This window comes from Eretmochelys imbricata, chromosome 10 (assembly GCF_965152235.1).
Source record: "Eretmochelys imbricata isolate rEreImb1 chromosome 10, rEreImb1.hap1, whole genome shotgun sequence".
Taxonomy (NCBI): Eukaryota; Metazoa; Chordata; order Testudines; family Cheloniidae; genus Eretmochelys; species Eretmochelys imbricata.
Window position 1 is genome coordinate 9,883,951 of NC_135581.1, and position 26,673 is coordinate 9,910,623.

General features: G+C 50.6%; 1 protein-coding gene across 1 annotated transcript in view; it reads left to right on the forward strand.

Annotated features, from left to right (window-relative positions):
* Positions 1-26,673, forward strand: part of RADIL (Rap associating with DIL domain) — a 54,173-nt gene that overhangs the window by 19,039 nt on the left and 8,461 nt on the right. The window contains exons 3-10 of the mRNA XM_077828586.1: positions 39-716; positions 2,435-2,472; positions 5,065-5,225; positions 13,745-13,857; positions 16,064-16,301; positions 21,343-21,503; positions 22,624-22,765; positions 24,121-24,311. Of these exons, the coding sequence (XP_077684712.1) occupies positions 39-716; positions 2,435-2,472; positions 5,065-5,225; positions 13,745-13,857; positions 16,064-16,301; positions 21,343-21,503; positions 22,624-22,765; positions 24,121-24,311 (1,722 nt within the window). The remainder of the gene's footprint in view (positions 1-38; positions 717-2,434; positions 2,473-5,064; positions 5,226-13,744; positions 13,858-16,063; positions 16,302-21,342; positions 21,504-22,623; positions 22,766-24,120; positions 24,312-26,673) is intronic.

Below are 26,673 nucleotides of genomic sequence, written 5' to 3' on the forward strand. Positions count from 1 at the left end.
ATGCCTGCTTCGCTACCTGTTTTTATGCTTGCATCTAGGATAGCTTGGTTTACCTGCTGAACCGCGAGCAGCACACGGTGGGCCAGAGGACTCAGTCCAGCAAGCCCAGCATCAGCCTCTTCGCCCCAGACATCCTGCCCCTTCACTGCACCATCAGGAGGCTCAGGCTGTCGAGCCGCTCCCAACACCATTCGGAGGAGAAGCTGATCCTTGAGCTCATCCCGGGGGCCAGTGTGTCCATCAACTTCTCCGAAGTGGTAAGGACGATCGTGCTGCACCACGGAGACCTCCTGTCCCTGGGGCTTTACTACCTGCTTCTCTACAAGGACCCCACGAGGGCCCAGCCGCTGCCTGCACAGACACTGATGAGGCTGAGATCTATGCATCGAGCCTCGGACCCCGAGGCACCCGTGACCTGTAAGATGTGTGGCCGCCAGCTCAAGGAGAGGGGCCCCTCCTCCAAGAAGCACGGGCCCTCCCCCGCCGCAGGCCAAAGATCAGCCAGGAAGAGGCTGCAGCTGGAGTTTGAGCGAGCTGCCGAGGACGTGCTGGTGAGACGGATCGTGACCTTGATCGAGCCTGGGGGTGACGATCACAAGTTGACACCGGCTTTCCTGTTGTGCCTCTGCATCCAGCACTCCGCCACCAGCTTCGAGCCGGGCGACTTCGGCCAGCTGCTGCTCAAGTCCGCCAAGATGATTCAGAGGACAGTGTGGGTCAGTCTGTGAGCTTTCCCTCGGGGAGTCAGGGGACGGGGTAGTGCTGGGGATGCAGCAGGTGCCGTAGGGTCTCCGAATAACACCTCCTGTGAACTCGAAGCCTAGGGTGGGGCACTCAAACTTTGCCCAGCCAAGGGCCACACTGGTGGCTCCGGGGGCCCAAGGGCTGTGCTTAGCAAATCACCACTGTCCTTCCCTGTCACCCAGTTGGGCAGCCCACAGACACTAAGTCCCCGCTTGTGAGGCTCCGTCTGGACGTCTGCCCAGGCTGCACTTCTGGATTAAAGAGGGTGGCACCCCTGAGCCGCACTGTAGATCCCCATGTAATTCGTAGAGGCTTGCAGGCCTTGAACTATCTTGCGAGGGTCTGTTGATCAGGAGCCCACCCTGTCCATCAATCCGAGGTCTTGTCCCCTCCACTGCCACAGTGGTTTCAGAGATCCCAGGGGCTTGGGCTGAAGGGGCTGCTTGGTGTTGATTGCTGTGGTCAGAAGGTGCAAGGATAGGCCAAACTCCTGTTAAATGTTTGATGTTCTACCCCTCTTGGGTTAGCTCTAATAACAGGATGAGGGGTAGCCCCTAGCCTTCCCCAGTACTGCCCCTCCTTTCGCAGCCAATGGCCTTGAAGCACAAACTGGAGGCTGAGTGGAAGGGCATTAGACCACTGCTGCCGTATGGGAGAGGTCTGGTTTTAGAGGTCGCTGCAGGCCGGAGTCATTGTTAGCCGTATGCCTGGTCACTGGGCAGGAATGCTAGCTACCGTACATCACGACCCTCCATGCTGCTGCCTAACTGCCAGGGAGTGTGAGTGGAGGAAATGCACTTGCTGTAACTGAGTGGAATCAGGGTCTGTACGTTTCCTCCCTGGTAGAGACCACCTCGTTCTCCTGCAGCGCGCGATGCCATTCTGGCCTCGTTTCCACCAGCCTTTGTTTCTCAGCGTTGCTCCGCAGATACGGCTGCAGGCAGCCGCCAGCGTTTCAAGCCGTGCAGCCCGGCCCTGAGCGGGTTTAGGAAAACACGGTGATTAGAATGGCAGGAGCCTGACTAATACTGGTTCAGCTGCCTCTGTGGTGGCAATGTTGGGAACTTCGGGGGGAAGGATTCATGCAGATCAAAGCTTAGTGCTCTGCAGCAAATCAGAACTGAAATAACAGTCATTCCGGGGGGCACAGTGAGACAGACACAAGAATCCCAGTGGGCAACAGACCCTGAAATAAGCACCCGCATATTGTACCATATAAGGATATAGCTGCGTAATTATATTCTAGGCAATTGCATAGTTCCAGTCTCCCTCGTTCCTTCCCGCCCCATTCCTTTTTGTGCACTTGCAAAATATATTGTAATTATATTAGCAAATGGAGCGTGCTTGTCGCCATAGCACCTGTGCATCATTTCCTTTTGTTTAACTGTCTGTGCAGAACAGCTGCAGTTGCTAGAAGGTGCGTTAGATACGGAGCAAGCCTCCAATAGGCATTTTAAATATAGTTTTTGGCACAAGAGAAAAAAAAATCGCTTAACCAAAGTTTTGCTCTGCCTTCCAATAAAGTGCAGAATAGCCAGCCCACTCGGTGTTCCTGACAAAACTATCCCAAGCTCCTGATGCAGATAGTACTGTTCCCCCTGGGTGTTTATGTGCGTGTGTGTGCATCCCTGTCTCTCTCTGCATTATGGTTTTCTCATATTCGCTTATGTTCCCCCCCACATTATCCTAGGAGAAAACGAAAGAACTGGCTGAGAAGCAGTCCCAGCAGTAAGTATCACCCGTCTTTACTCTCTCTGCCTCCCTCCTGCCCCACTCCTGCTTCCTCTTATGAATAGAGAAAGAGCTGCACCTACGGGGAGAGAAATTGCCTGTGGAGTGACCAAGAGGGAAGTTCTGTAAAGAGCATTAGGCCAAGGCAGCATTGTTAATATACAGGCCCTGATTCAGCAAGGTGCCTCTGCTAATGTCTAATTTAGGTGGGGGCTTCTTGCTTGGTTCACCACCAGATGGGCGACATTTTTTTACACACAACTTTTTTTTGGCGAAAAATGTAAACTCAGCAACACAGGAACATTTTGTGAAGTCGTGTCCGTTCTGGCGAATTGTTCGTTTAGAAAAACAAAGAATTTGAGAAAATGCAAACGTTTTATATATTTTTTTATTTGCAATGACTTGCTGTTTCAAAACTTCACACAGCTCGACTCACTACCTTGCTGAAGCAAGGACATAAAGCTTTTAGCACCCTTACTGTCCGTGCCCTTTATAAGGGTATATGGAAGGCACTGCTGTACTATGGCCAGGAGACGGCTAGCAGAGGTGCCTGCTGGCCTCACTGTATCCTCGCCCCTGGAAAAACCCAAATGCACTAGTAAAGAGCAATGAAAGGCCACTTTTTAAAAGCAGCTTTAGCCCAGCTTCTGATTTTGCAGTTGCATTTTTCCACCAGCAGTTAGTTACAGCTGCAGATGCTGGCAGTCAGACATGCAGTTAGAGCACATCTGCACTTGGAGCTGGGGCGGTGATTCCCAGCTCAAGGAGACATACCCGTACTAGCTCTCATCGAGTTAGCATGCTAAAAATAGAGCGTAGCCATAGCAGCATCAGCAGCAGGAGGGGCTAGCTGCCCAGAGTGCGTGCCCAACAGAGATGCTAGGCGTGTACTTGGGGCAGCTCATCCCTTGAGCTACCGAGGCTATGCTCTGTTTTTAGCACGCCAGCTTGATCAGAGCTAGCACCAGTATGTCTCCTCTAGCTTGGAGTCTTACCCACAGCTCAAAGTGCAGACATGCCCTTAGCTAGTGGAATGCTAGCATGTGTTGTGCGAGCAATCCTATAAATGTGATTAGCAATGAAGCATTTTTGCCCAAAGTCCCTATTTTTTACTGGCTTAAAACATTCCTCAGAAAAATATCTTTTGAGGCTGAAATTCTTCATGGTTGTTCTAAAGTGAGCTTGTTTTATAAAGTTATCGGAAATCCCATCCAACCATTTTTGACATATAGCATGAAAAGTGTTTTGCTAGTTAAGAAATTTTCCAGATGCTTTAAAAAAAATTTTTTTATAGGCCTTTGGTTAACTCAAGAGGGTTGCTGCTCTCTGTACGGTACTCGGCCTCTGGACTGAGAGCCAGTCATCAGCACTAAATTCACAGGCAAAATCTCGGATGGTTGAAAACAGTCTCCTTAGCGTTTGCAGTGCTATATAAAGGGCCTGATCCTGAGAGGAGCTGAGCGCTTTCAGCTCCCATTGACTCAGCGCCTTTCATATCAGGCCAAAGTGTTAAAATAAACATTTGATCCAAAATTTGCCCTTGTCAAGAGCATTTTTTGCAGAAAGTCTTTTTCAGTTTCAGTGCTGCTTTAGTGAACTTGGGCTCTCCAGATTGGGGGTTGAGGGCAGCTGTTAATAGGGCAGGGCTCTGGGAAAGACTTTCAAGCGTGCTTTGTAGAAGCCTAATGTGAGACACCTTAAAAGGGGCTTGGTTTTCAGAGAACAGGTGCTCACCACTTTCTGAAAATCACGTGTCTCAAGTTGGGCACCTGACATTCCCCCGTCCCTTCCGAGAATCTTGCCAAGTCTTGATAACCCTGTTGAAGTGCAGTCTGCTCCAGGTTTTATTTTGACCCATCACTTTTCTCCTGATTTGTTTTTGTTTTCCCCAAACTCCTGTATCCCACTGGTGGCTGCCACTGCATCGTACCGCGTGACCAGGGGAGAAGGAATCATGTGACCTCCTTTAGTGTTGTTGTTAATTCCTAAGAGCCTGGGAAACACTCGGCACCTTCAGCTCCGATTGAGGTTGCTCAGCATTTCTCAGGAGGTGCTCAGCACCTGGCTGTAAATCAGCAGGTAGGAGGTTCTCAGGATGGTTAGCAAATCACCGAGATCCAGCAGTTGGTCCCTGGGGAGCTGGGCTGTGGCGTTTCCACTGACCAGGGAACAGGAATCCCATTGCTGATTTGCAGCACAGGTCCCTCTTGTAGCAGCAGCATAGTTTCACAGCACATCGTAACCCCCAGGGGAAGCCAGCGGCTGGGTTTGGTTTGGGTTTGCTTTTCAAGACCATAATTCTTGTGCTGGCAATAGTCTGTGACTGTGCTCACTCTGAAACTTCTGAGTGTGCTGAGAGAAGTGTGTCCATGCAGGCACAGGAGAGTCTAAAATACTGGAGTGTTGTCTGTGCTGCTGGTGTATCCATTTTTCATTCCCACTGGGACGATCCTGCATCGCCAGCCTCTGAGAGGGGCGCAAGCCTTTCCCGTAGCCAGGGGCTTCGTGCACACAGAGAGACTGCAACTGCAACCAGCTTTGTCCTGACTGGAGTCTGAAACTCTCCTCTTGCCTTCTCTGTCTCACCAGTCAGGATCCTGGATCCCTGTCCCGCTTCACCATCACAGACCTGGTCCCGGACCTGCAGCACATTCTCTTCTGGATGTCCAACTCCATCGAGCTCCTGTACTTTATCCAGCAGAAATCCCCCATCTACATCCAGAGCCTGGAGGAGGAGCTGGATGTCAAGGGTAGGACTCATGCTTCTGTATATTGATATGCCTCCTCAGTACAAAACTTCCCCTGCCGTATGCCTGCTGTGTGACACGTCAGGCAAAGGGGGCGCTGTAGCATCTAGCTGGTTTGTTGGTGTTTTCCTCCATTGCTGCTCCAGCAAGGTACTTCCATCCTGACTTCAGAGACCACCATGTTGCCTCTGTCTCCCAGATATGCCCTTCGAGAGTCTTGGGGTTTGTGGAAAGTAAGGGAACTTCACCCACAGGGCTCATGACCCCACCAGCTCTCTGGGACCTCTCCTGAGCAGGTTCTTGAATGATAAACTGTGGCACCTTTAGTGGCATGTCCACTGGAGATTGAGCCAAGGCAGCCATAGCACGTGGAAGCTTGAATGTCCTGCTGGGCTCTGCTCCCTCTGCTTCCCATTGCTCAATCCTGAGGGCAGAATTGCTCACCTGTGGAATTACAGGTGCAAAGAAGGCTGGACTGAAAGTCAGTCTTAAACTCAGAGCTTTTGTGTGACTCAAGAGTCCCTTCTAAACAGACAGTGAAAAGGAGGTGGTTCTTCGAGTGCTTGTTCGTGTCCATTCCAGTCAGGTGTGTGCGTGGGCATGTGCACGGCAGCTGGAAGATTTTCCCCCTAGTAGCATCTGTCGTGTCGGCCTGGGCGCCCCCTGGAGTTGCACCTTCAGGGCGCTCGATATAGAGCCCTGCCGATCCACCACCCCTGCAGTTCCTTCTTACCGCCGGTGACGGTTAGCTGGAACGTCCCATAGGTCTTGCCTTGGCAGTGTCCACTGTATCTAGTAGTTTACCTCTTAGTAGTAGAGTTAGTATTAGTAGTTAGTTAGCGTTAAGCAAATGCCTTTCCCAACTGGCTTGAAAACAAAGTTCCCACATTGTATAGAGTCAAAACTGACTTCCTTCCTGGGGTTTTGGTTTATTAATAAGATAATAAAGCTCAGATCAAACTTTCCCCCAGGCTTAGCTGCTCCCAGGGTTCCTCCCTCAGGACTGCTCAGCTCATGCCCTAGATCCTTTCTCACCAGAGGACTACTCCCATCTCCCTTATATCTTCATGGGGTACCAAGCCACTTGCCTTTGAGTCCAGGGAACTCACTTGGCCCTACTGGGTTTCAGCCACCTTGTCAGAAGGGGCTTGTGCAATGATGAGCTCTTGCACGTAGCCTTTTGAAGCCATGAATGGTTTTGATTTTGGGGCCTGGATCCCATTGCAACCAAGGGGTCACTGTGACTTCTGTCACGAAGAATGGACTGATATCTGTGTGTTGATACCCGAGGTAACAAGATCCTTTCCCTGACCCCTTAGTCCTGGCCACTGAGATAAGAGGAAAGGGATGCAACATCGGTAAGGAGGCTCTGGGAGTATTCTGCAGGCCGCCCAGTCTTCCAGGCTGCAGTTGGAAAACCCCGCCTGGCTGCCATCCCTTGCTCTGCATTTTGCAGCCTCACCTCTCACTCCACCCTGTGAATTGAATCCATTAGATCGCAGACCAGACTGGCTACCTGGTTAGCAGTGTTACTCAGTATTACCGGTGCCTCTAGAAGCACCACTAGCTCTCAGGGCTGCTAAGCTAAGTCCTCCAGCCCTGTGAACACTTGAGAGGGAAATAATCCCCCTTATCAAATGAGTGATGACAGCTTGGAGCCTTAGGGAGTCTAATATGGTGAGGGGATTAGCCAGGCTTCACTCTCAGCATGGCCTCGTTTGGTTTTCTCATTCCCCTCAGAGGGAGAGGGAGCAAAGGACTCAAGAGCCAAACCAGCTGAGTGCTGGATGCTCTCCATGTCCTATGCTATCTTGGTTCCCATGCTGATACAAGATGTAAAGACCAACGTGTGGGTGGGAGGGTGGGACAACGGGTGCATTCTTAATCAGTGAGAGCTCTAAAAAATGTGCTTGTAGGCTAAAAATACTGCAGCCCTCACAAAGTGCAGGGCGCACGTGAGCAGCTGCTGGGAAAGTCAGATGAAAAACCCTGGGAGTTGGGGTTCACTTCATCCATTGCAGGGCTCAGTACGATGTCGAAGGAAGATCCTGAAACTAATTTGGTCTTTTATCTTTTCTGTGAATCTTTCTCTGGGTTTTCTTGCGGCCTGGCGGCTTCCCCACCATCATCTGAATATGCCCACCCCTGCTGTTCCTCACTGTTTGGATAAGGGCTTCCCAGTTGTCCCAAATTATTTTCTCTACATTTCTCACTATTGTAGAGTCTGTGTTGATTTAAAGGGAGATTTGTCAAAAGCACTCAGTGTTGGCCCAACTCTACTCCCGCTGCTGTCAATGGCAAACCTCCCACAGACTGCAGTGGGAGAGAGGTAGGCCAGTGGCTCTCAACTTTTCCAAACTACTGTCCCCCTGTCAGGAGTCTGATTTGTCTTGTGTACCCCCAAGTTTCACCTCACTTAAAGACTACTTGCTTACAAAATCAGACATAAGAACACAAAAGTGTCACAGCATGCTCGTACGGAACAATTGCTGGCTTTCTCATTTTTACCATACAATTATAAAATAAATCAGTTGGAATATAAATATTGTACTTATACTTCAGTGTACAATATACAGAGCACTATAAACAAGTCATTGTCTGTATGCAATTTAGTTTGTACTGAGTTTGCTAGTGCTTTTTATGTAGCCTGTTGCAAAACTAGGCAAATATCTAGAGGAGTTGATGTACCCCCTGGAAGACCTCTGAGTGTCCCCAGGGGTACCTGTACCCTGGTCGAGAACCACTGAGCTAGGCTAACGCAGAGTGATTTTAAAAATCCTGCCCTTGCTCTCCTTCCTCATTAATTATTGGCCCCATTTTGTCTCTAATACCCCCCCCACCAACACACACGCAGAACACAGAGCATGGGCACAGACACTGTCCCCCCAGGGAAATTTGTAAGAGTCTCTCTTTCCATTTTTGCAGCCCTTATTGGCAGTCAGCCATTCCTAACGGTCTCTCTTTTCTTCTTTGATCACCATTCCACTTTCCCATCACAGTACAGTTTATGTCATTTTGTAACCTTCTCTTTGTACAACGCTTTATGAAGCCTCACTGGAACTGCAGTCTTTTTCTTCTTTATTGGGGTGTTGTTTAGGGTGACCTAGCTGCTTTCTGCATTGCTGGGTTTCAATACTTCCTTTGACTGGGCCTTATTCGCTGTGGTGAGATGGTGGCTTCACTGAAGTCAATGGCAAAACTCCCATTGACTTCAGTGGGGCCAGGATTTTGCCCTATTTTCATTTCTCACAATGTGCATTCCTGATCCCTAGTCATGCCCTTGCACAGCTGCATTCTGTGAATCCTGTCCTTACTATTCTGAATTCAAGAAGCTTCCTTATTATTCTCACAGACTTGATCAGTTTCTCCCTGTTGGTAAAAAGCAGATTTAGGATGGCTTCTCTTCTAGTTGAAATCTCCACTTATTGGGTCATAAGGTTGCCTTTACGTCACTAAGGGAAATCTTTGATCGTTCCTGGATCCAACACTGGCAAGGATTGTTGGGCAGGCTTTACACTGGTTAAGAAAAGGCAGAGCGAGCACTTCAGGCAGAAAAAGACTGGCTCATTCTGAAACCGAAGATGAGGGATAACCGTATGAATGCACAGAAGTGTCCCTGCACAAATGCCGGGGTAGGGCTGGCTGAAAACTGGGAATGCTTTTCACAAAACATCTTGCAAAAAATTTGTCCCTGTTTTTCTGACTAAAGAAAATTTGAAATTCAATTTTTTTCTGCCAGTTCTATCCAGGAACGTGGGAAACAACCAAGCACTAGAAGTATTACTAAGTGGTGTCAGTTATGGTGTAGCTGGCAAAACCCACACCCCACAGGATGGGTCTCATAACTGGAGTATTACTATGGATAAGTACAGTCTACAGAGATGAGAGAGATGGATGATGCTCAGCTTGCAGGGGACTACTGATAGAGAGAGGTGAAATATATTTACAGTGCCAGCAAGCTTACAAGGAATGAAAAGTCAAGGAAGATGACGGTGGGCATTTGCTGCTGATCACTAGGACTGGAGGAGAGTGAGAGAAAAACCTCCTGGACCAAATCTCCAGTACTCAGAACCCTAGGTCATTGTGCTTAGTTGGATGATGATTACCCAGATACATGCTGGGTAACATGCCTGGAGAATTCTGCTTAAATTGGCCATGGGCAAATCCAAGCAGGCTCTCCTTGCAGCAGCTAATCTAATGTTCTGTGAATCTCAGTCCTTCTGTTCTATAGCACCAGCCCCTCCCTCTGCTGCTCTCTAGTGTTGGATCTTCTCCTTTCTTTGCTGACATTTAGTAGCTGAAGGGTCTCTGAGATGAACACCTGTCTGCGTTCCTCTCTCATATCCCTGGAGGGATTCTGGGACATTTGTCTTCCCTGGCTGGTAGCATTTGCTCCGTCCTGGGCTGTAATCGGTGGGAACAGCTAGATTTGGGTTGCTGTCCAGAGAGAGAATTCTTTAAATAGGTCTGTTCCCTTAGTGGGAATGGTCTCTGGGAAAGTGAAGTCCATGGCACGTGCAAGAGTGACGACAGCAAGCATGCAAGTGAAGGGGCATTCTGGGTTTGTGGGGTGAGTGACATTTGCTTTAAACTCCAGGACCTTATATGGGGGAGAGATTTTCCCCCTGCCCATTCCAGGCCTTACTTCAGCAAAGCACTTAAGTGAGTGCTGAAGTCCAGCCCTGTTCAGCAAAGCACTTAGGCACAGGCTTGACTTTCAGCACTCTTAAGCCCCATTGACCTCAATGGAACTTATGCCTGAGGCTAAATTTAAGCAGGTGTTTAAGTGAATTGAGCTGGATGGCTGAGTTGGGGCCATCCTGATTCCATGGGCTGATGCTCAGCTGGGAGGGTGGTGGGGCTCAGGTGCGGGAGCCAGCAGCATAGTGTCATATAAATACATCTTGTGCCTGGCAGGTTTTGGTGAATCAGGAGGGGTAGAAATAACATAAACAAGAGGGTGAGGGAAAGGTTAAAATCAGTAGTTTGGCCTCTTGACATCCCTCAGGAAATATCTGTGGGAAGATTTTTAAAAATAAAAAAATTGTATCCTGAGAATAAGCGAAATATTTTTGATTTTCAAAGTCTAGCCGATACATTGGAGCGCACTGAACCCACAGCTGGCGAACAAAAAGGAGAGGTTTTTTCCTGCACCTTTTCCCTTCCCATTCATTGCTCTCTGTCTGTCTAGACCAGGGGCCATGACCACCCCCCCCCCTCTTTCCCAGATTGCTCAATGGGGGGAGAGTTTTGTGAGAGATGGGGGGATTCCAGGTATGCATAAGGATGAGAAACCCTGTGCTGGCCTCTATCATTCTACATGTGAGGGTGTTTTTTCTGGCACATGTTTTTAATACCCTTGTTGAATTTAGGAATTGCTTTTCCACTCAGGTGATATGAAATAGTCTGAGAAAAGCGCTGTATCCCTGGGAAATGCAGGTGTTTAGACCTTGCTGTATGAAGAATTCTGTCCTATAATTAGAGCAGATTGAATAGTTTAAAAAAAACAAAACAAAACAAACAAAACCCAACAACCCTGATTTGGGTATATTTTTGTGACTAAAAGCCCCATGTTCAGTTTGTAGCTTTGTGGGGACATATCAGCCACACGTATCTGGATGACCTGGAATTCATGAAGCCGTGTGCCAATCCAAGAAGCTTCATGAATCGCAGCACTAATTAATAGTTGCCTGACAACTTTTGCCAGAAAATGTGTTACTTCTTTTTTGTTACTTTCCTGATCCCATGTGATTTAGATGACTGGTCAGGCAATACAAATAATGGATACAGAGTAGTCAAAGCGAACTGTTTGTGAACCAGCCCATAGGCTGAAAAATATTTGTTGGAACTGTTTGGTGAATACTTACAAATAGATTCACAGAAATCAGCACCAGGGCCCAACTGGATCGCTAACCGAACCTGGGGCTGGCTTCCTATTGAATACTATTCCTCAAAAACTTTAGACAACAGCTGAGCAACTTGAGGGCAACTTGGGTGACAATCGCTTAGGACCCGATGTGTTACTGGGGGCTTCCGTAAACATATCACACCGTACTGAGTACTTTCAGGACCTTACGGAATCCATAGTCTACACATGGGTCCCAGGAAGAGCTATCCCTTGTGTCTCCATACCACTCTCTGCAGTCACCCCCACCTCCCGGCATGTGATCAGAAATATTCATAACGTGGACTGGCTATGTTTGTCTGTGCTCCTTATTTTCTGGTTTGAAATTCCTAGCATCTTGGCTTTCAATTTAAATTGCCTGAAACAGATGAGCACCAAGGTTTTCTTCTGCATAGCCCATGTTATTTTTCATGTCAGATTTGAAAATCTTATTATGGCCGTGTTTTTAAATGATTTCATTGGCTTTTCACTTCAGAAACTTGGGTTCACATCAACCTCAGGTCAAAAGTGAAATGAGTTAGAGTGGTCTCAGCCTGCTCTGGAGTGAGTATTTGCCAGCCTTTATAGAGTTCAGTGTGAGTAGTGGTCTCTGTTCCAAATAGATCAGGATTAGAATATCAGACTGGGACTAAGGTTTCTTGGCACAGCAGTGAGGGGTCCTGCTATTGGAATAGCGAGTGGGGCTGTAGACCAGGATTCAGGTGCATTAAGCAGCGCTGTATGTGGAAGTTTACAATGCTCCTGCCTTCATTACACATGGGTTGATTCAGTCCTATTAGCCCTGCACTTTCCTGAGCCTTAAAAATTCACCAACTTACCTCCCTGAACTGCCCCAAAAGTGTGTGTGGCTGAAAAGTCCTTCACTAACCATTTGCAAATGGGACTTGGGGAGTGGTCAGGTGGATGATGTCATGGAATTTCCCTCTTTCTGATTCCACATCAGAGGAACGGGGTGGGGCTAGTTTGGCAAAGCTATCGAGACCTTCTCTTCTGTTCCAAAGGCAAAGTTTTCTGACAAGCTGTGTTTGGAAAGCACTTCATCCAGCTGCACAAATATTCAGCATATGGGGCTGGCGGGGCTGCAAATCTGGACTGAAATCGAAGCATTGCTAGACGAAAAATGTTAGTCTGTAGGGGAAATATTAACCCCGCCCCCCCAACTGCTCAGCGCCCAGAAATACAACGTATATGTGTTTAACAGCCACTGCTGTGGCAACCCCATGTTTATTAGAGCTGGATTTCTGTACACACTCCCTGCTCACAAGGCACCGAGGAAAGTGAGATGCAGTTTCAAGTCTTTAAGAGAGAGCCAGGAAAAGGCACCAGCAGAAGACAGGGTTGGAGTTTTTGACTCCTGACGTGGCATCCTGTAATGGCTTCCCAGCCACTGTGGAAAGGGAAGGCACCAGTATTGAATTTGTATTGTCTCCAGTGCCGTATCCTTTGGAGATTGACTAAGGGGCAGGCGGATCCTGGCAAAGATGATACAATGAGAGAAGAAAAGGGAGAACCAGCTAAGTTCTCCTGTATTGGAGTGAATTCAGGGGGTTGCAGTCACGGCCCTGGAGACTGCTGCCATACATTCATCCTCCGGATAAATAGGAGGGGTTCAGCTGGGCAATGGCAGTGCAAGCTTCCCCTCTCAGTGTGTCTGCTCTGCACTCTGCTCTGGAGTGACCATCTCTGCTAGGGAACAGGAGCTCTGTCTTGTGCATTCATCCTCAGGCCTTTTGGTGTGACTGCCGGCACTGGTGACAGTATCAGTGTGCTTTTTGTGACGTGGGTATCTGTCATCCAAAATGAGAGCACCATATTCACCAGTGGCCTCAAATGGGAATGGCTTCTCTTTCTGAACCTCTGTCTTAAAGGAGCCGTCTTGAGCTGTCCAGCTTCTTAAAGTCAAGCCAGATAAATGCGCCTTCAGCTTTAATTTCACGAGTGCAATGGGGACATCAAGTGGCCAGGTAAAGTAGTGCAAGTTGTGCATACTTGTGAATGTCCCAAGGATGCACCTGCTCCCTGATTTCTTTCCATTGTAGAGTGACTGTAAGAAATAACTTAAGCATCAGTTCTCCTCCATGCCAGCCCCTCTCCTGCTCTTTGAAATAGTCCTCACTGTTGGGAGCCTTTGCAAGACAGCAGCTTAAATTATGCCTCCCAGTAGGGAGCTATTGCTGCTACAACATTGTTAATCAAGAGTTCTGTATCTTTTATAGCGCTTTCCACCCAGGATCCTAACGCATTTTACCAATATTGCTAAAGTAGGGGTCATGTCCTTCCTGTGAGATCAGAGAGGATAACTGTCCCCCTTTTATAGACCGAGGGGCTGAGGCACAAAGAAGCTGTGATTTGCTCAAGGGCACACGGGTCAGTGGAAGAGCTAGAAATCAAATCCAAAACTTCTGGCTCCCAATCCCACGCTGTAATCATTAGCCATGCTTTCTTTGCAGTAACAAACCCATGACAGTTCGGTGTGTGTCAGTAGACTTTGCATAATGAAATACAGCATCACAAGTTGACCCTCAGAGAGACCATTCTTCTACTAAACTAACAGACCCGGTAGCCCGGTTTGGAGCCCTTTGCTCTGACGCGTTCCATTGCTGTCTTTGTCCTTTAGGTTCTAAGGAGTCTCTGTTCTCTTCAACCATCACAGCCAGTGAGGAAGCCATGACAGTCCTAGAGGAAGTGATCATGTATACTTTTCAGCAGTGCGTCTACTATATCTCCAAGGTATGTGCACCCCCAACGCCTCCCCCTCTCTCCTGCAAATGCACAGCCTAATCCAGAGAGCTGCCAAGGGAGAAGAGGAGCCTTGTGCTGATAGTGTCTCACTGGAAATCAAAGGGGGATGATGGGGGAGAAGTCTCCCATCTGAGCACCCGTGCCTGAAATCGCACCCCCCCCCCCCATCGTGTCCCGGGACAGCAGGTTCTTCTTTGTGATGAGTTCTAACAGATATACTCATTCCTGCAAGCCTCCTCGGCTTTAAAAAATGCTGGTCTTTAGGATGCAGTACAAGGCACCCGGGGAGTTGACTTTCCCTAACTTTCCTTAGTCACTGAAGAGTGAACCTGAAGGTCAGAAACGATTTTTTGAGGGGTCAGAAATGATCAAACAGGTTGATTTTTTTTAAACGACGTAGATATTTTTGGATGGCCCTTCATTTGCACAAGTTATTTAGCTGTTGTTTTTTCTACTACAGCAGCGCCTAGAGTGCTCAGCCAGGATCAAGGGCCCATTGGGCAAGGCAAACATGTAGTAAGAGAGAGACCTTGCCCCAAAGAACTTGCAGTCTAAATAGGTAAGACAGACAGAGAGCAGTAGACTGGGATTCAGGGGCTGGGGTGAAATTCCCAGCTCAGCCATAGGCTTGTGTTAGACGAGTCATTTGATGTACCCTGTAAAAAGAGGAGGATATGTTCCTAGCTCTCAGGTGGGGTGTGAGGATAAAATCCATTAAGGATTACGAGCTGCTCAGATGCTGATTACTAATATGAGCCCCCCATTACCCTACACAGTATGTGAGCGCCTCATGATCTCTGAAAGATGCTACGCTGTATCAGAATCTAGATAGCAAACAGGGTGAGTTTTAGTATAATCACCCTGGCAGGTGATTGGCAGTGGGGGAGAGCTGCATGTCGGGTACCTTGGACTGATCACAGTGAATTTCTGGCAGGTGTCAGCCTGAGAGGTCCCTGAAGAATTAACAGTAACACTGTGTCCTAGGGAGGCATTTGCTCATTACAGTGTCCCCATTAGTGAATGGTTTAGCTAAGTCACTTTCACTTTCTCCCTCACTCCTCCTTGTAACTTTTGGATTCATTTTCCTTTGGGCTCAAGTGTCCCAATGAAGGTCACAGCCCGAGGAGAGTGTGAAATTACGATGGAACATTTCTCTGCATGGCTAGCAACTTGGAAACAGGGGACTAGGACACAGGAAGCCAGGAGGAAATGGGTGGCCCACAGATCAGTAGAAAGAGTTGTTGGGATAGCGGGTCCAGCCCTCCTCAGCTCGTTTGTGATTTACTGTACAGTAATAGCCCTGGGTATAATGAATTGATTCATGTACATGATGGAAATATTCCTTCTGGACTCTCTCTGTTAGGCCCCTGGAGTGAAACATTATTGCAAGTGCTCATTATGGAGCGCTGAACAGTGTGTGCAGTGTGGGCTCAGAGAAAGGCTGCTTGTGTCTGCAGGGTGGAGACTTGTTTCCATTGAAAGAGAAGTTAAACTTGACCGATGATGCTGCCTTTCCACCAGCTCCCCCTGCCAGGTCTGGTGATTACAGACTTGGCCTCTCACTGGGAAATGGACTATTTTTCTTCTTGATTCTATTTGTAGCTCTTTTTTCCCCTCTGTGGAAAGATTGTTCCACTAGTCCAGCAGCCTCTCCCTCTCTCTGATTGGTTGATGCTTATCCTGTCTCATTTGCGTACCTAACAAAACTCTGATTGGACCCTGCTCTTCAACCTTCCTCATTTGCACAAAGGAAAGAGTCTCTAATTGGAGACCAGTTTTGTCATCTGCCTTTTTTCCATAGCATGTGTATTAGATCTTCAGTTACCATGTGGGTGCATAGTACTGGCGCATTCCTATCACTTAAGATCTACAGTAGTTTGTTTCTCACATTCCGTTTGTTCCCCAAAACAGACTGAGACCAACTGACCACCATGTATGGTGTTAAGTTATTGCTTAGGGACAGGGCTGAGCAAGCTTGCAGGTCACAAGGGGTTAGTCCGTGAGGGGGCAAGAAATATGCCCTTCCTTGTTTGAGAACAGCAGGGCTTGAGCTGGTTATGGGATCATGGAAACAAGAGATTCGGAAGACCTGTTTAGGGTCTAACCATCTGGCCAATGCAGAATTGCTTCCCACAGTAAACCTTCAGCGCTTTGAATCCTGGACTTGTGTATTTCTTGTCTCCTCCCTGTCCAGTCTCTGTATGTATCTCTACCTGCCCTCCTGGAGTGTAACCCCTTCCAGAGTGAGGGCCAGGAAGGTTGGCGGGAATCATCCCAGTTGCCTGAAGAAGTACGTAGAGTTGTGTTGATCTACCAGGCTACGCTGGACCTGCTCCACCAGTATGAAGTGCACCCTGAAATAGCCTCCCAGATGTTTGCCTACCTCTTCTTCTTCTCCAACACTCTGCTCTTCAACCAGCTCATGGACAAAGGTGAGTGACCTCGGGACCAGGGAGTGAGACATTTGTGGGAGGGGCAGGCATTCCCAAAGACTGGCCTTGTCTGCTTTGAAGCCCTTTTTCTGTTTATTCATTAATTAAAGGAACAGACTTAAAATGCCCCAGTATTGCAGCCAGCCAGACTATGAGATGAGGATCGGCCAAATGTGGGGAGAGATTTTACAGCATCTGTTGGGTTGTTTTAGGATGTGAGGGGCTTGGACACACCTGGAATTCTGCATTCGGCAAAGGAGCCTTGCTGCCCTGTTACCTAAACTCGTGTTAGGCTATTGAGCCTGTGCATAAGTCATCAGTATGGCCCCACGGCCAGGGAGAGACCCCCAGACTGGGACTGACAGCAAAGCGGGCAACATGTTTCCTACAGGGGATAAGGATGCTTTAGAACTTGACTTAAGCTACTGAGTCCTTTGTTTAACTGGTGTCACCAGAGAGGTGGTTAGGAATAAGGTTCACTTTCAATCATTCAGAGCCCCGCTTCAGCGCTAAGACTGGGGTAGGGGTGTGAGAGAGAGTGGGGGGGGGGGCTCAGGACTCTGCCAGGCTTGTAGCAATGAAACCTGGGGGTGGGGGTGGGGCTCAGCTACACCCACAAATGAGGATAAACCAAACTAGAGTCCAGCCACTGAGGTCTTCGAGACTTCACTTCCTTGACTCTGATGAACTCCCTAGATCGCAGCCTGTGCGCTCTGCTCTCTAGGTGTATAGTTGGCTCAGATAACAGCTTAACTCGGGTTTTGGCTTCTGCTCCCTTGGCTTGACTCAGCCTTTACGTTTGCTGTCTTGGCCGAGTCTGCGGCCTTTATCGATAACGCTCCATTAACCCCTTATTAATGCCTTGGATGTTCACTGTGATACCATTGTTCATGGGGATGTGTTCAGCCTTCGTTAGCTCTCCCCCCAAATTAACATACCCCCCCCCCCATCTCTTGCGCTGGGGTTGCAATAAGGTCTGCCATTTTGATGCCGAGCAGAGGCTGTTAGTGGAGTTTGTTCCCCGGCACTGCCTGATTGCTGTGTGTAATAAAACATTGCATCCTGCTTCTTAATTGAGGCGAAAATCTGCTCATTAATTAATCCTAATTACTGCAGGATTCCAGTTGAACTACAGAGCATGTGATACCTATATACACTCCAGCAGCACCTCCTTACTGCCAGGTGCATTACAGCTAATACCATATGAGTTAATAGGAGTTGGATTTTTAAAGAATTAACCTAATTTTGCCACTCAGCCCTGTCAGACCTCTGTCCCTCTTTCTGCCCAGCTCTGCCCCACATACAAACCGAGTCTCTACTGCGAGCAGCAGATTCTGCCAGCGCTGCTCCCTCTGCCATGTCTGATGGTCCACTAAGCAAGAACAAAAAGGGGAAGGGAAACTGTGCTCAGTATGGGCGTTCCTGTTAGCTGTCCGTCCCTTTGCGTGCCAGCAGGTACATTGCTGAGCCACAGCCACGTCGGCCTCTGGATTTAGAGCTTTGTCATTGTTGTTGTTTCAGATCTAGAATAACTTTAGAAGGTGCCAGGCTGTCAGTTCGGGAGATTGGACTCCTCCATTTGGCCCTGATTCACCAAAGCACTTAAGCACATGCTTAACTTTAAGCATGCCAGTGTTCCTATACCTGTTCTGTGAAACACATAGCTAAGTCCCATTGAACTCCATGCAATCAACTCATCTTGCAAGGTTTAACCCACCTTCTAAGACTTTTTTGCCAATTTGAATGGTGGGGATTTCCTGAGAGCTGCTGTTCTCATAGACTTTTGGATGCATCAGCACTGCAGACAGAAAACCGTCCCCCATCCAGTATTGGACTGGACCTGCAACCAAACCCACGCTGACTGCAAGCTGCTTGGGGCAGTGCCTAGGATGGCAAGTAACGCCTGGTCTAAGATTGCGGCTCCAGGTTCCACCACAACACAGATAATAGTGTCAAGCCTTTCTGAGCTGGGCCAAGGCAAGGGAGCTCCATAGCGACCCAAATATAACAACAATATAAAATTACCATGGCACACATCAAATGGATTAAAAACTGGCTAACTGATAGGTCTCAAAACATAATGGTAAACAGGGAATCATCATCAAGTGAGTGTGTTTCCAGCAGGGTCCTGCAGGGATCAGTTCTTGGTCCTGCACTATTTAAAATTTTTATCAATTGCCTGGAAGAAATCATAAATCACTGATGAGATTTATAGATGACACAAAAATTGAGGGAGTGGTCTCCGATACAGAGTGATCTGGATTGCTTGGTAAACTGGGCATAAATGTAAATGTCTACATCTAGGAACAAAGAATGTTGGTCATACTTACAGGAAGCAGTGACTGAAACAGATTAGGGGGCCGTAGGGGATAATCAGCTGAACAGGAGCTCCCACTTTGACACTGTGGCCAAAAGGCTAATGTTGACCCTGGGATGCATAAACAGGGAAATCCTGAGTAGAAATAGAGAAGTTATTTTATGTCTGTATTTAGCAGACATAAGGAGCGTGACTGCTACTAGAATACTGTGTCCAGTTCTGGTGCCCACAATTCAAGAAGGATGTTGATAAATTGAAGAGGGGTCAGAGAAAAGCCTCTAGAATGATTAATGGATTAGAAAACCTGCCTTATAGCGATAGATTCAAAGCGCTCAATCTGTTTATCTTAGCAAAGAGAAGGTTAAGAGGAGACTTGATCACAAATCTGCCCGGGGAACAAATATTTAAGAACAGGCTCTTCAGTCTAGCAGAGAAAGGTCTAACATGATCCAGTGGCTAGAAGGTGAAGCTAGACAAATTCTGACTAGAAATAATGTGCAAATTTTTGAGAGTGAGGGTAACTAACCACTGGAACAATTTACTAAGGCTCAATTTTAAAATCAAGATTGGATGTTTTTCTAACAGATCTGATCTAGGAATTATTTTAGGGACGTTCCCTGGCCTGTGTCATGCAGGAGGTCAGGCTAGATGAGCACAGTAGTCCCTTCTGGCCTTGGAATTTCTGAATCTCACCCATTAGTGAGGCCGGCCTGGCACAGCATGTGGGTCCTGCGCGAGGCGGTTTGCTGCAGGAAGGACACAGAACCTCGATAGAGATAGAACATCGAATGATGAGCCCCAAGCCTGAGATTTGTCCGCCAGAGTTATGTTTTCCATGCATCCTTCGGCATCGCTGGAAGAGCAGTTAGTTTTGTGTCCATGCAGCGGGGTTGCAGTATAGGGCACACAGTCCAGTGGGGTGATGGAATTAGGACCTTGATGAGGCTAAATTAGCCGTAGGTCCAACAAACTAGAGCCTTCTGCTATAGCATGGCCTCCCTCTGGTTTAATCAGCATGGGCCCCATCCTGCTCCCAGTGAAGTCCATGGCAAAGTGCCTATGGACCTTCTGGTACAGGATCAGGCCCAACACCTACAGCAGAGTTGGGCTTTACACCCAGATCAAACTTCCTCCCAGCCTGCAGGGCTCAAATCTGGTGTCGGGGTGGAGGTGTGAGGTGAGGGTCAGATTCTGGATCACAGTTTGGGGTGTGGGGGAGGGGGCTCAGTAGTTCCTAGAGTGGAAGGTGGTGGGCGCTGAAGCAGCCTAGCCCTATTGGATTACGGCCTCCTGCCGCTGTAGTTCCTTCCTTTTAACCGGAGCACCAGCTCCCTTCCCCCCCACCCCCCGCCTCCCCATTTCCATGGGCCCACAGGCTGAGTCTTGGCTCACTGCCTATCAAGGACAGCATAAGCTTTCAAATGTTTGTCTCTGGAGTTGATTTCCTGCACGTGGGAGCTGATTAGAGCAGATTAGAGTGTGAAATCCTGCTGTCCCCTGGGACAGCCGGCTCCTCGCCTGGGCCACGCGCTGCCTCTTGTGTTCTCGGAGCTGGGCTTGGCCTTAGGGCCCCACATCATCCCAGGGGGAAGGGAAGTGCTGGGACACCCCCATGCAGGATCATGGGGGGAAGGCGGAAGAACCCGGCCTTCCTCAGAAACTGGATCTGAGCACTGACGTGCATCTCTCTCAATAAAACCCCAGGATCAGCAACTGCCATTTCTGCTGCCCCAGTTCTATGGCCTGGCTTTACCTGGGTGCAGCTAAGGAGAGTCTGGGGAGATTAGGTATCTGGCGGACAGCAAGCTCAGGTCAGTCAATATCTGATGGATGACGCAGAGACTTCCCCTGTGCCCGCACTGCATGGGGAGAAGAGGACAAGGGCGGTGTGGAGAGCTGCCTGCCTTGCACAATCCAAGCGGGTGAATCGGTTTCTGGATGCGGGTGGAGGTGGAGTCCTCGTGGACAATACAGGAGCTCTGCGATAGCCTCCTGGGGGAGGCAGGGGCTGCAGATTAGGAGAAGTTAGTTTACATGATAGCTTGAAAAAAACGTTTCTTCCCTTCCCCACAGCACCAGGTTTTGCTCGTAGGAGACTCCTACAACTCGACATTTATCTGTATCCATCTGAAATGTGCTTCATGCTGCTAGCACGTGTCCTGCGGCAGGATGCCCAGCTGCTTCAGAAACGTTACACACAGCACAACTGAAAGGCAGCTATCTCTGGGGAGAAGGCTGGCAGCTAACCTCCAAATAGCACCCTGTACAACGCTATGGGGGCACCAGGGCATTCTGGCTAAGGCACTCACGAAGGATGCCCTGGGGTCTCTCGTGTCCACACAGAGCAGACAAATCTCACTGCTCTTGGCCACCGTTCTGCTGTGTCCAGCAAGTGCTGGCGTCTGTCAGAGCAGGGCGAGTATGTGCAGCTAGGCGAAGGACCCAATATGCAGGCTCTGGCTGGAGGGGGCTGCTTTCTGCCAGCCAGGTGACTGGGTTGTCTGACTTCTCCTTGGCTGAGCCTGTTGGTGGGCTGGACAGAGCAATCTTTGACCCTGACAGCCGATTGCCTTCATGCTGTATCTGCGCCAGGGAGTAGGGTCGGCATGTGTCTTCTGAACCTGTAGCTGTCTGTATTGCAGCAGGGCCGGGCTCCTACTGCAAGTCAGGTTAAAGCAGCGCCGCGTGTGGCTGTTCATTCTCTCTTCCCCACCCTGTCCAAAGGCTGCTTCCACTGGTCGAAAGGAGTGAAGATCCGCGCCGGCCTGCGGCTCCTCCTGGAGTGGATGCGGGGCATGGGCTTCGGGCACCTGGCCGAGCAGTTCTTCAGCAAGCTTTCCAGCGTGGCTCACCTGCTGGCCATGCCGAGCACCCAGCTGGCACAGGTGAGACGTGCGTGGGCTTCTTGGCCCAGGGTATCGATGGCCTTTGGGACCCAGATCCTCAAAGGCCTGTAGACACCTAGCTCCCATTGAATCCAATCAGATCCCTGGGAGAGTCTGGGCCTGTGAGTGGCAGGAGAGCTCCTGTGAGCATCATGGGGATTGTTTGGAAGGGCCAGTTATTAGATGGGGCTCCCCGAGCCTGCGCTCCCCACGCTAACTGGGGGGTCATCTCCCCAAGGCAGGGAGCCACAAGCACAACAGTCCCTTTCATATGCAGCTTCCCTCTCTTTTCCCGTTGGAAGCATCATGGGACATCAAAGCAGAGGGGGTGGGGGAATCAATGCCCTTTCCCCGAAACTGGGCCAAGATGGGAGCTCCCTGAGATAGGAGTGGAAGGCAGGGTTCCCTCCAGAATTTGCACTGGATCTGACGTGCCAGTGTCAAGACACACGAAATCTCAGAGACTCGGGTGCGAAATCTCAGAGACTCGGGTGCGTTTTGTGTGCTGGGTGAATTTGATCCTTCCCGCGGAATGTGATGTCACTCTCGCGCTAGGCCAGGCTTTCAAACGCTGCCTCCCGAACCGTGCCTCTGGGCGGCACCTTTGCAAGCGCCAAGCAGGGCATGGCTCAGTTGCCCCAGAGCATGCCCATGCAGGACTGGGACAGCCGGCTTGGAATATGGCGACGAAGGGGCCGATTTGCAGGAATGTATTGGCCCAAAAATTGCCGGGTAGTTTCCCAGGAAATGGGACGCCTTGTTTCAAAGCCAAACCTTGGGGGCCACATCCTCTCAACCAACATCTGCACCCATTTTGGTAGGAAGCAGCAGCATGAGGCATTGGTAGCATGAGGTAGGATTTCAGGCTTTCTGTGTCTTACATCCCGTCCTTGGCTTCAGTAGGCAGCTCCCGTATTGGAAGTAGCAGTGAAGCAAATACACAGCTGAGCATTAGTGCTGCCCTGCCACTCCTGGGCTCTCTAGACCCCTTAGCATGCTGCTCACTTGCTGACAAGCCGAGCTAAGCTCATTCCCCATTGATAAGCCTGCTTCGCTCCCTGCTGTCTGCCCTGTGCACCGTCCTGAGGCTGTCGCCTCAGCTCTCTCTGTCTTTGCTCAGATGACCTGGCCATTGCTGAGAGCCGAGTTCCCCGCCCTGAGCCCTGCTCAGCTCCATCACATCCTGACTCAGTCCCAGGCAGCGTCCGAGGTGCGGTGTGTCGCGGCCTGGCAGGAGGACAGCCCTGCAGCCTTCAAGACAGGTGAGCGCACAGCACTGGTGCGTCTGCGTTGTACTGGGGGTGGTGTGATCTGTGCCCTCGGTAGAGCTTCTGTTGTGGTTGTCCTGTATCTCCCACACTGCTGCAGGGCAGTGAAACCTGCACTAGGCTGCGTCCCAAGAGGTACTTTCCTCAGACCTGCCAGTACAGGTTGGTTATCCCAAGTTTTGCTGGTCCCTCGAGTGTTTTCATGGGGCTTGTAACCTCCTGTGCTTTGCAGGGGTTCCTGCATGACCGTGGACAGCCACAAAGAACTACAGTCCTGTAGCCTGAGGGTCTCCTTGAACTGCCCTGAGGCAAAGGGAGCTCGGGCTGAAGGCTGAGCCTGGTATGGTAGGGACTAGAGCACATGGCCTCCACGTGCTGCTCTACCTAGACAGGCAGCATGAGCTGGGGCTGCACTGTCAGCCTGAACGTGGAGTGTCCTGACTCTGGTTTGAGCCACTCCGATGCAGGGGCACGCGGCGGGGCAGGGGGTAACAATGTGGTGGAATCACAGTCTTCCCCGACAGATCCAGGGGACACGTGACTCCCCCGGTGGGTGAACGTTGGCTGTACCCCGTGCTATCAATGCCATTATCTATGGTGTTGATATCCCCCCTTACCATAGAGCTGAGCACCTCGCAGTCTTTAACATGTTGGCAGTACTTACCCTCACTGAACAGACAAGGTGCAGAGTGAGATTGACTCATCCAGGGCAAATGGTGGAGCAGGGCATTGGACCCAGCTCTCTGAAGTCTCAGGCTGGCACCCTAACCACTAGACCATCCTTCCTCCACTAGCATGTACCCAGACATATCGGGCTGTGACATGGGAGGGGCTGAAGTGCTAAAGACTCAGCACTTCCCCCTGCCCCAGGGCTCAGTAGCATGATCTTGGCTACTGGAGAAAAGAGAGATCAGGACACTGTGAAGTGGGTGGAAATGGATCAAGGAGTGCAAGAGATTGGATTACGGCTCTTCTAGCAACAGCTACCGGACTTAGGGGGAATGGGCCCCAGAGCAGCGGATCTGGAAGCTACAGAGCCCTTTTCTAAATGACACAGGGAGGAGGAGATAAAGGTTCTGAACAACCCATTCGAGAGTTTGGAACAAGCAAGGGGCACAACGCCAGGGAGCTAAGCAGAGCGAAGGCGTTAGCTAGTGCCCCTGCCCCTTTCTCACTGGCACATGGAGGCCAGTTGTGTAGGGTTGTGACCTAGAGGATGCTGGGATTGGTTCCCATGCAGATACTTGGCTTGCAGGACCTGGGGAAGAGCAATGGCCCTGCAGTCTGGGAGCAGGGCTAGGGCTCAGGTGGGTCACACACCAACACCTGCTTCCCCCTGTGTTTTGCAGACGAAGTGCTAGAGTCCTTTGATAACCACCCGCCCATCGTCCTGCCAAGTGGAGGATTTAAGGTGGACTTGGAGGTGGAGACGCTGGACGATAACGTGTACCGGCATCTCCTATACATCCGTCACTTCCTGTGGAGTCTGCGGAGCAAGAGCCCCCACGCCAGTGACTTGCTGGAGTTGGAGCCCATGAAGGTAGCAATCGCTGACCCAGGGAGAGCATTGTCCCTGCTAGCCCTCTCTTAGGGACATCATAGATCCCCGGCCATCCTGCACAGATCTCCCATGATCTCACCTTCACCTCTGAGTGCCATGCTCTACCTGCCAGGCCATACTGCCCCCCGCCGCTCCCTCGGCTTTGATCCGCGCCGCCCCCTCCCCCCCCACCATTCCCTCGGCTTCGATCCGCACCACCCCCCCCAACCCCCGCCGCTCCCTCGGCTTCGATCCGCGCTGCCCCCCTCGCTGCTCCCTCGGCTTCGATCCTATTAGCCAGGAGTTACTGACTCACACTTTCCATATTCTAAGCCCCATCACGTCTTGCTGTAGCTGAGCCCAGAAAACATGAGTCTGCTCTCTCTCCAGGTTTCCTGGGCAGTGGCTAACATTGCCACATTGGCCTCTGCCGCTCCCTGGGGCTCGTTAGTCCAATCCATTGATCTTAGACTTTTTTGGGGGGGGGGGGGGCAAGTGGCACAGTCTTCATATGAGGGAAGAGTTAGAGGGAAGTGCTGGTACCCAGGAGCATTAGGCAAGATGCACCCACTAGGGGGAGGGACAATGAAGCCAGAAGATAGCACAGCCGATCAGCCAGGTGGATCTTTCTGTGCGTCTTTCCTTTCCTGCAGCATGTGAATGTGATACATTGGAATGGAGGTTTCGTCCATCCCCCACCGCTGGGAATTGGACGGTATGGTGCCGTCTTTAATGACTAGAGCCGTGGTTCTTCCCGGGGGTGGGGGTCCGAGAGCAGGTTTCAGGGGGTCCACCAAGCAGGGCCAGAATTAGACTCCCTGGGGCCCCTGGGAGACAGCAGAAGCCTGACTGCCAGGGGCTGAAGCCGAAGCCTGAGCAATGTAGCTTTGGGGTGGGCCCCTGTGGCATGGGGGCCGCAGGCAACTGCCCGGCTTGCTACCCCCTAATGCTGGCCCTGGCGGAGGTATGCAGAAAAGCAGTTATTGTGGCACAGGTGGACTGTGGAGTTTTTATTGCATGCTGGGGGGCGGGGGGCTTAGAACAAATGGTTGAGAAGCCCTGGGCTAGAGCATGGGTCATCCAACACTGGCCTTTTCTCAGTGACCGGGAACAGTGCAGAGCTCTGGGTCCCTGCGGCGGAGTAGCAATGGGTTTGTGTCTGCCGCAGTTCTTCCTGGGTATTTATCCTAAGCTCCCACCGGCCTCCGCTTTGAGAGGGAAGCGCACGCTGACTGTATGAGAGTAAAGGAGCCCTCTGCTGCCCTGCTGCATTATTTGCCGGGCGGCTGTTGGGACCAAGAGCCAGACCAGGAAGAGCGGAAGGGAGGGAGCCTGAGTTTGTGCGTGGCTGGGATAGTCTAACCCCGGCCCCATTTCCGCAGGCCCGTGCTGGCCCTGGGAGTGTGCCAGCCAGACCAGTGCGATTGCCCCGACTCCACGGGCCGTGCGCGCCTTTGGCTTTGCACCAGCCCTGGGAGTTTACTGGGGCTGTCTTGTGGGACGCAGGGGCTGGGAAGCCCTAGCGAGCTGATATCTCAAACCAGAGGAACCTGCACGCTGCTGTGCGGGATTAGTGCTGCTAATCCCCTTGCCTGGAGGAGAGCGAGGAGGTGTGGAGAAAGGACACGCTTGTTTTCACAATCTTGTTAGCAAGGAGGGGGAGGGAGGTGCCAGTTTGCAATGCAGCCTTTCCCTGTCTGTGCCCTTCCTGTCTCACCGCCCCCCATCCCCCTTGTCTCACTCCCTTTCTCTGTGCCCAAAGGGCTGCAGGTCTGGGTAGAAGTGGGGAGTACGTGGTGGCTCTGGGCTCCGGGGAATGTCCTTCCCGCTCCAAGGGGTGTAAGCAGCCTGGCCCGCTCTCACGTCCACACGCAGGCATTTGTGGGGTTACTGTTAATTAGCAAATGTGTGTAAAGTGCTGTCAGGGCTCAGTGTCCCTGCCACCCCTCCACTGTGGAACTCCTCGGGAGGAAGCAGTTCTCGGGTGGGGAGTGACAGGAAATCCCCCTGCCTCCACCCCTGCAGCCAGCACGCGCAGTCCCAGGCCCTGCGAGCACAGCCGACTCCTGGCCGTTGTCCTCGTCCTCACGGGGTGCAGCTCCCTGCTGCAGCAAGAGGAGGATACCTCAGATCACCCCCCGCTCCCAGCCGGCCCCAGTGGGTGCCTAAAGGGCTCTGTGTTTGGAGCATTTCCTTGACTTTCTTGGCGGCTGCCCCAGCGTGAAGTCCTGGGTTGGCCGGGGAGGTCCTTGGAAACCAGCCAGCAAGAGACTGGCCATCCCGCCGTTGCAGAACCTTGAAACGATTGGGGTACCAAAGAAGGGAGAGGCGCACTGCCATGCCAGCGCCACCTAGCTGAGGG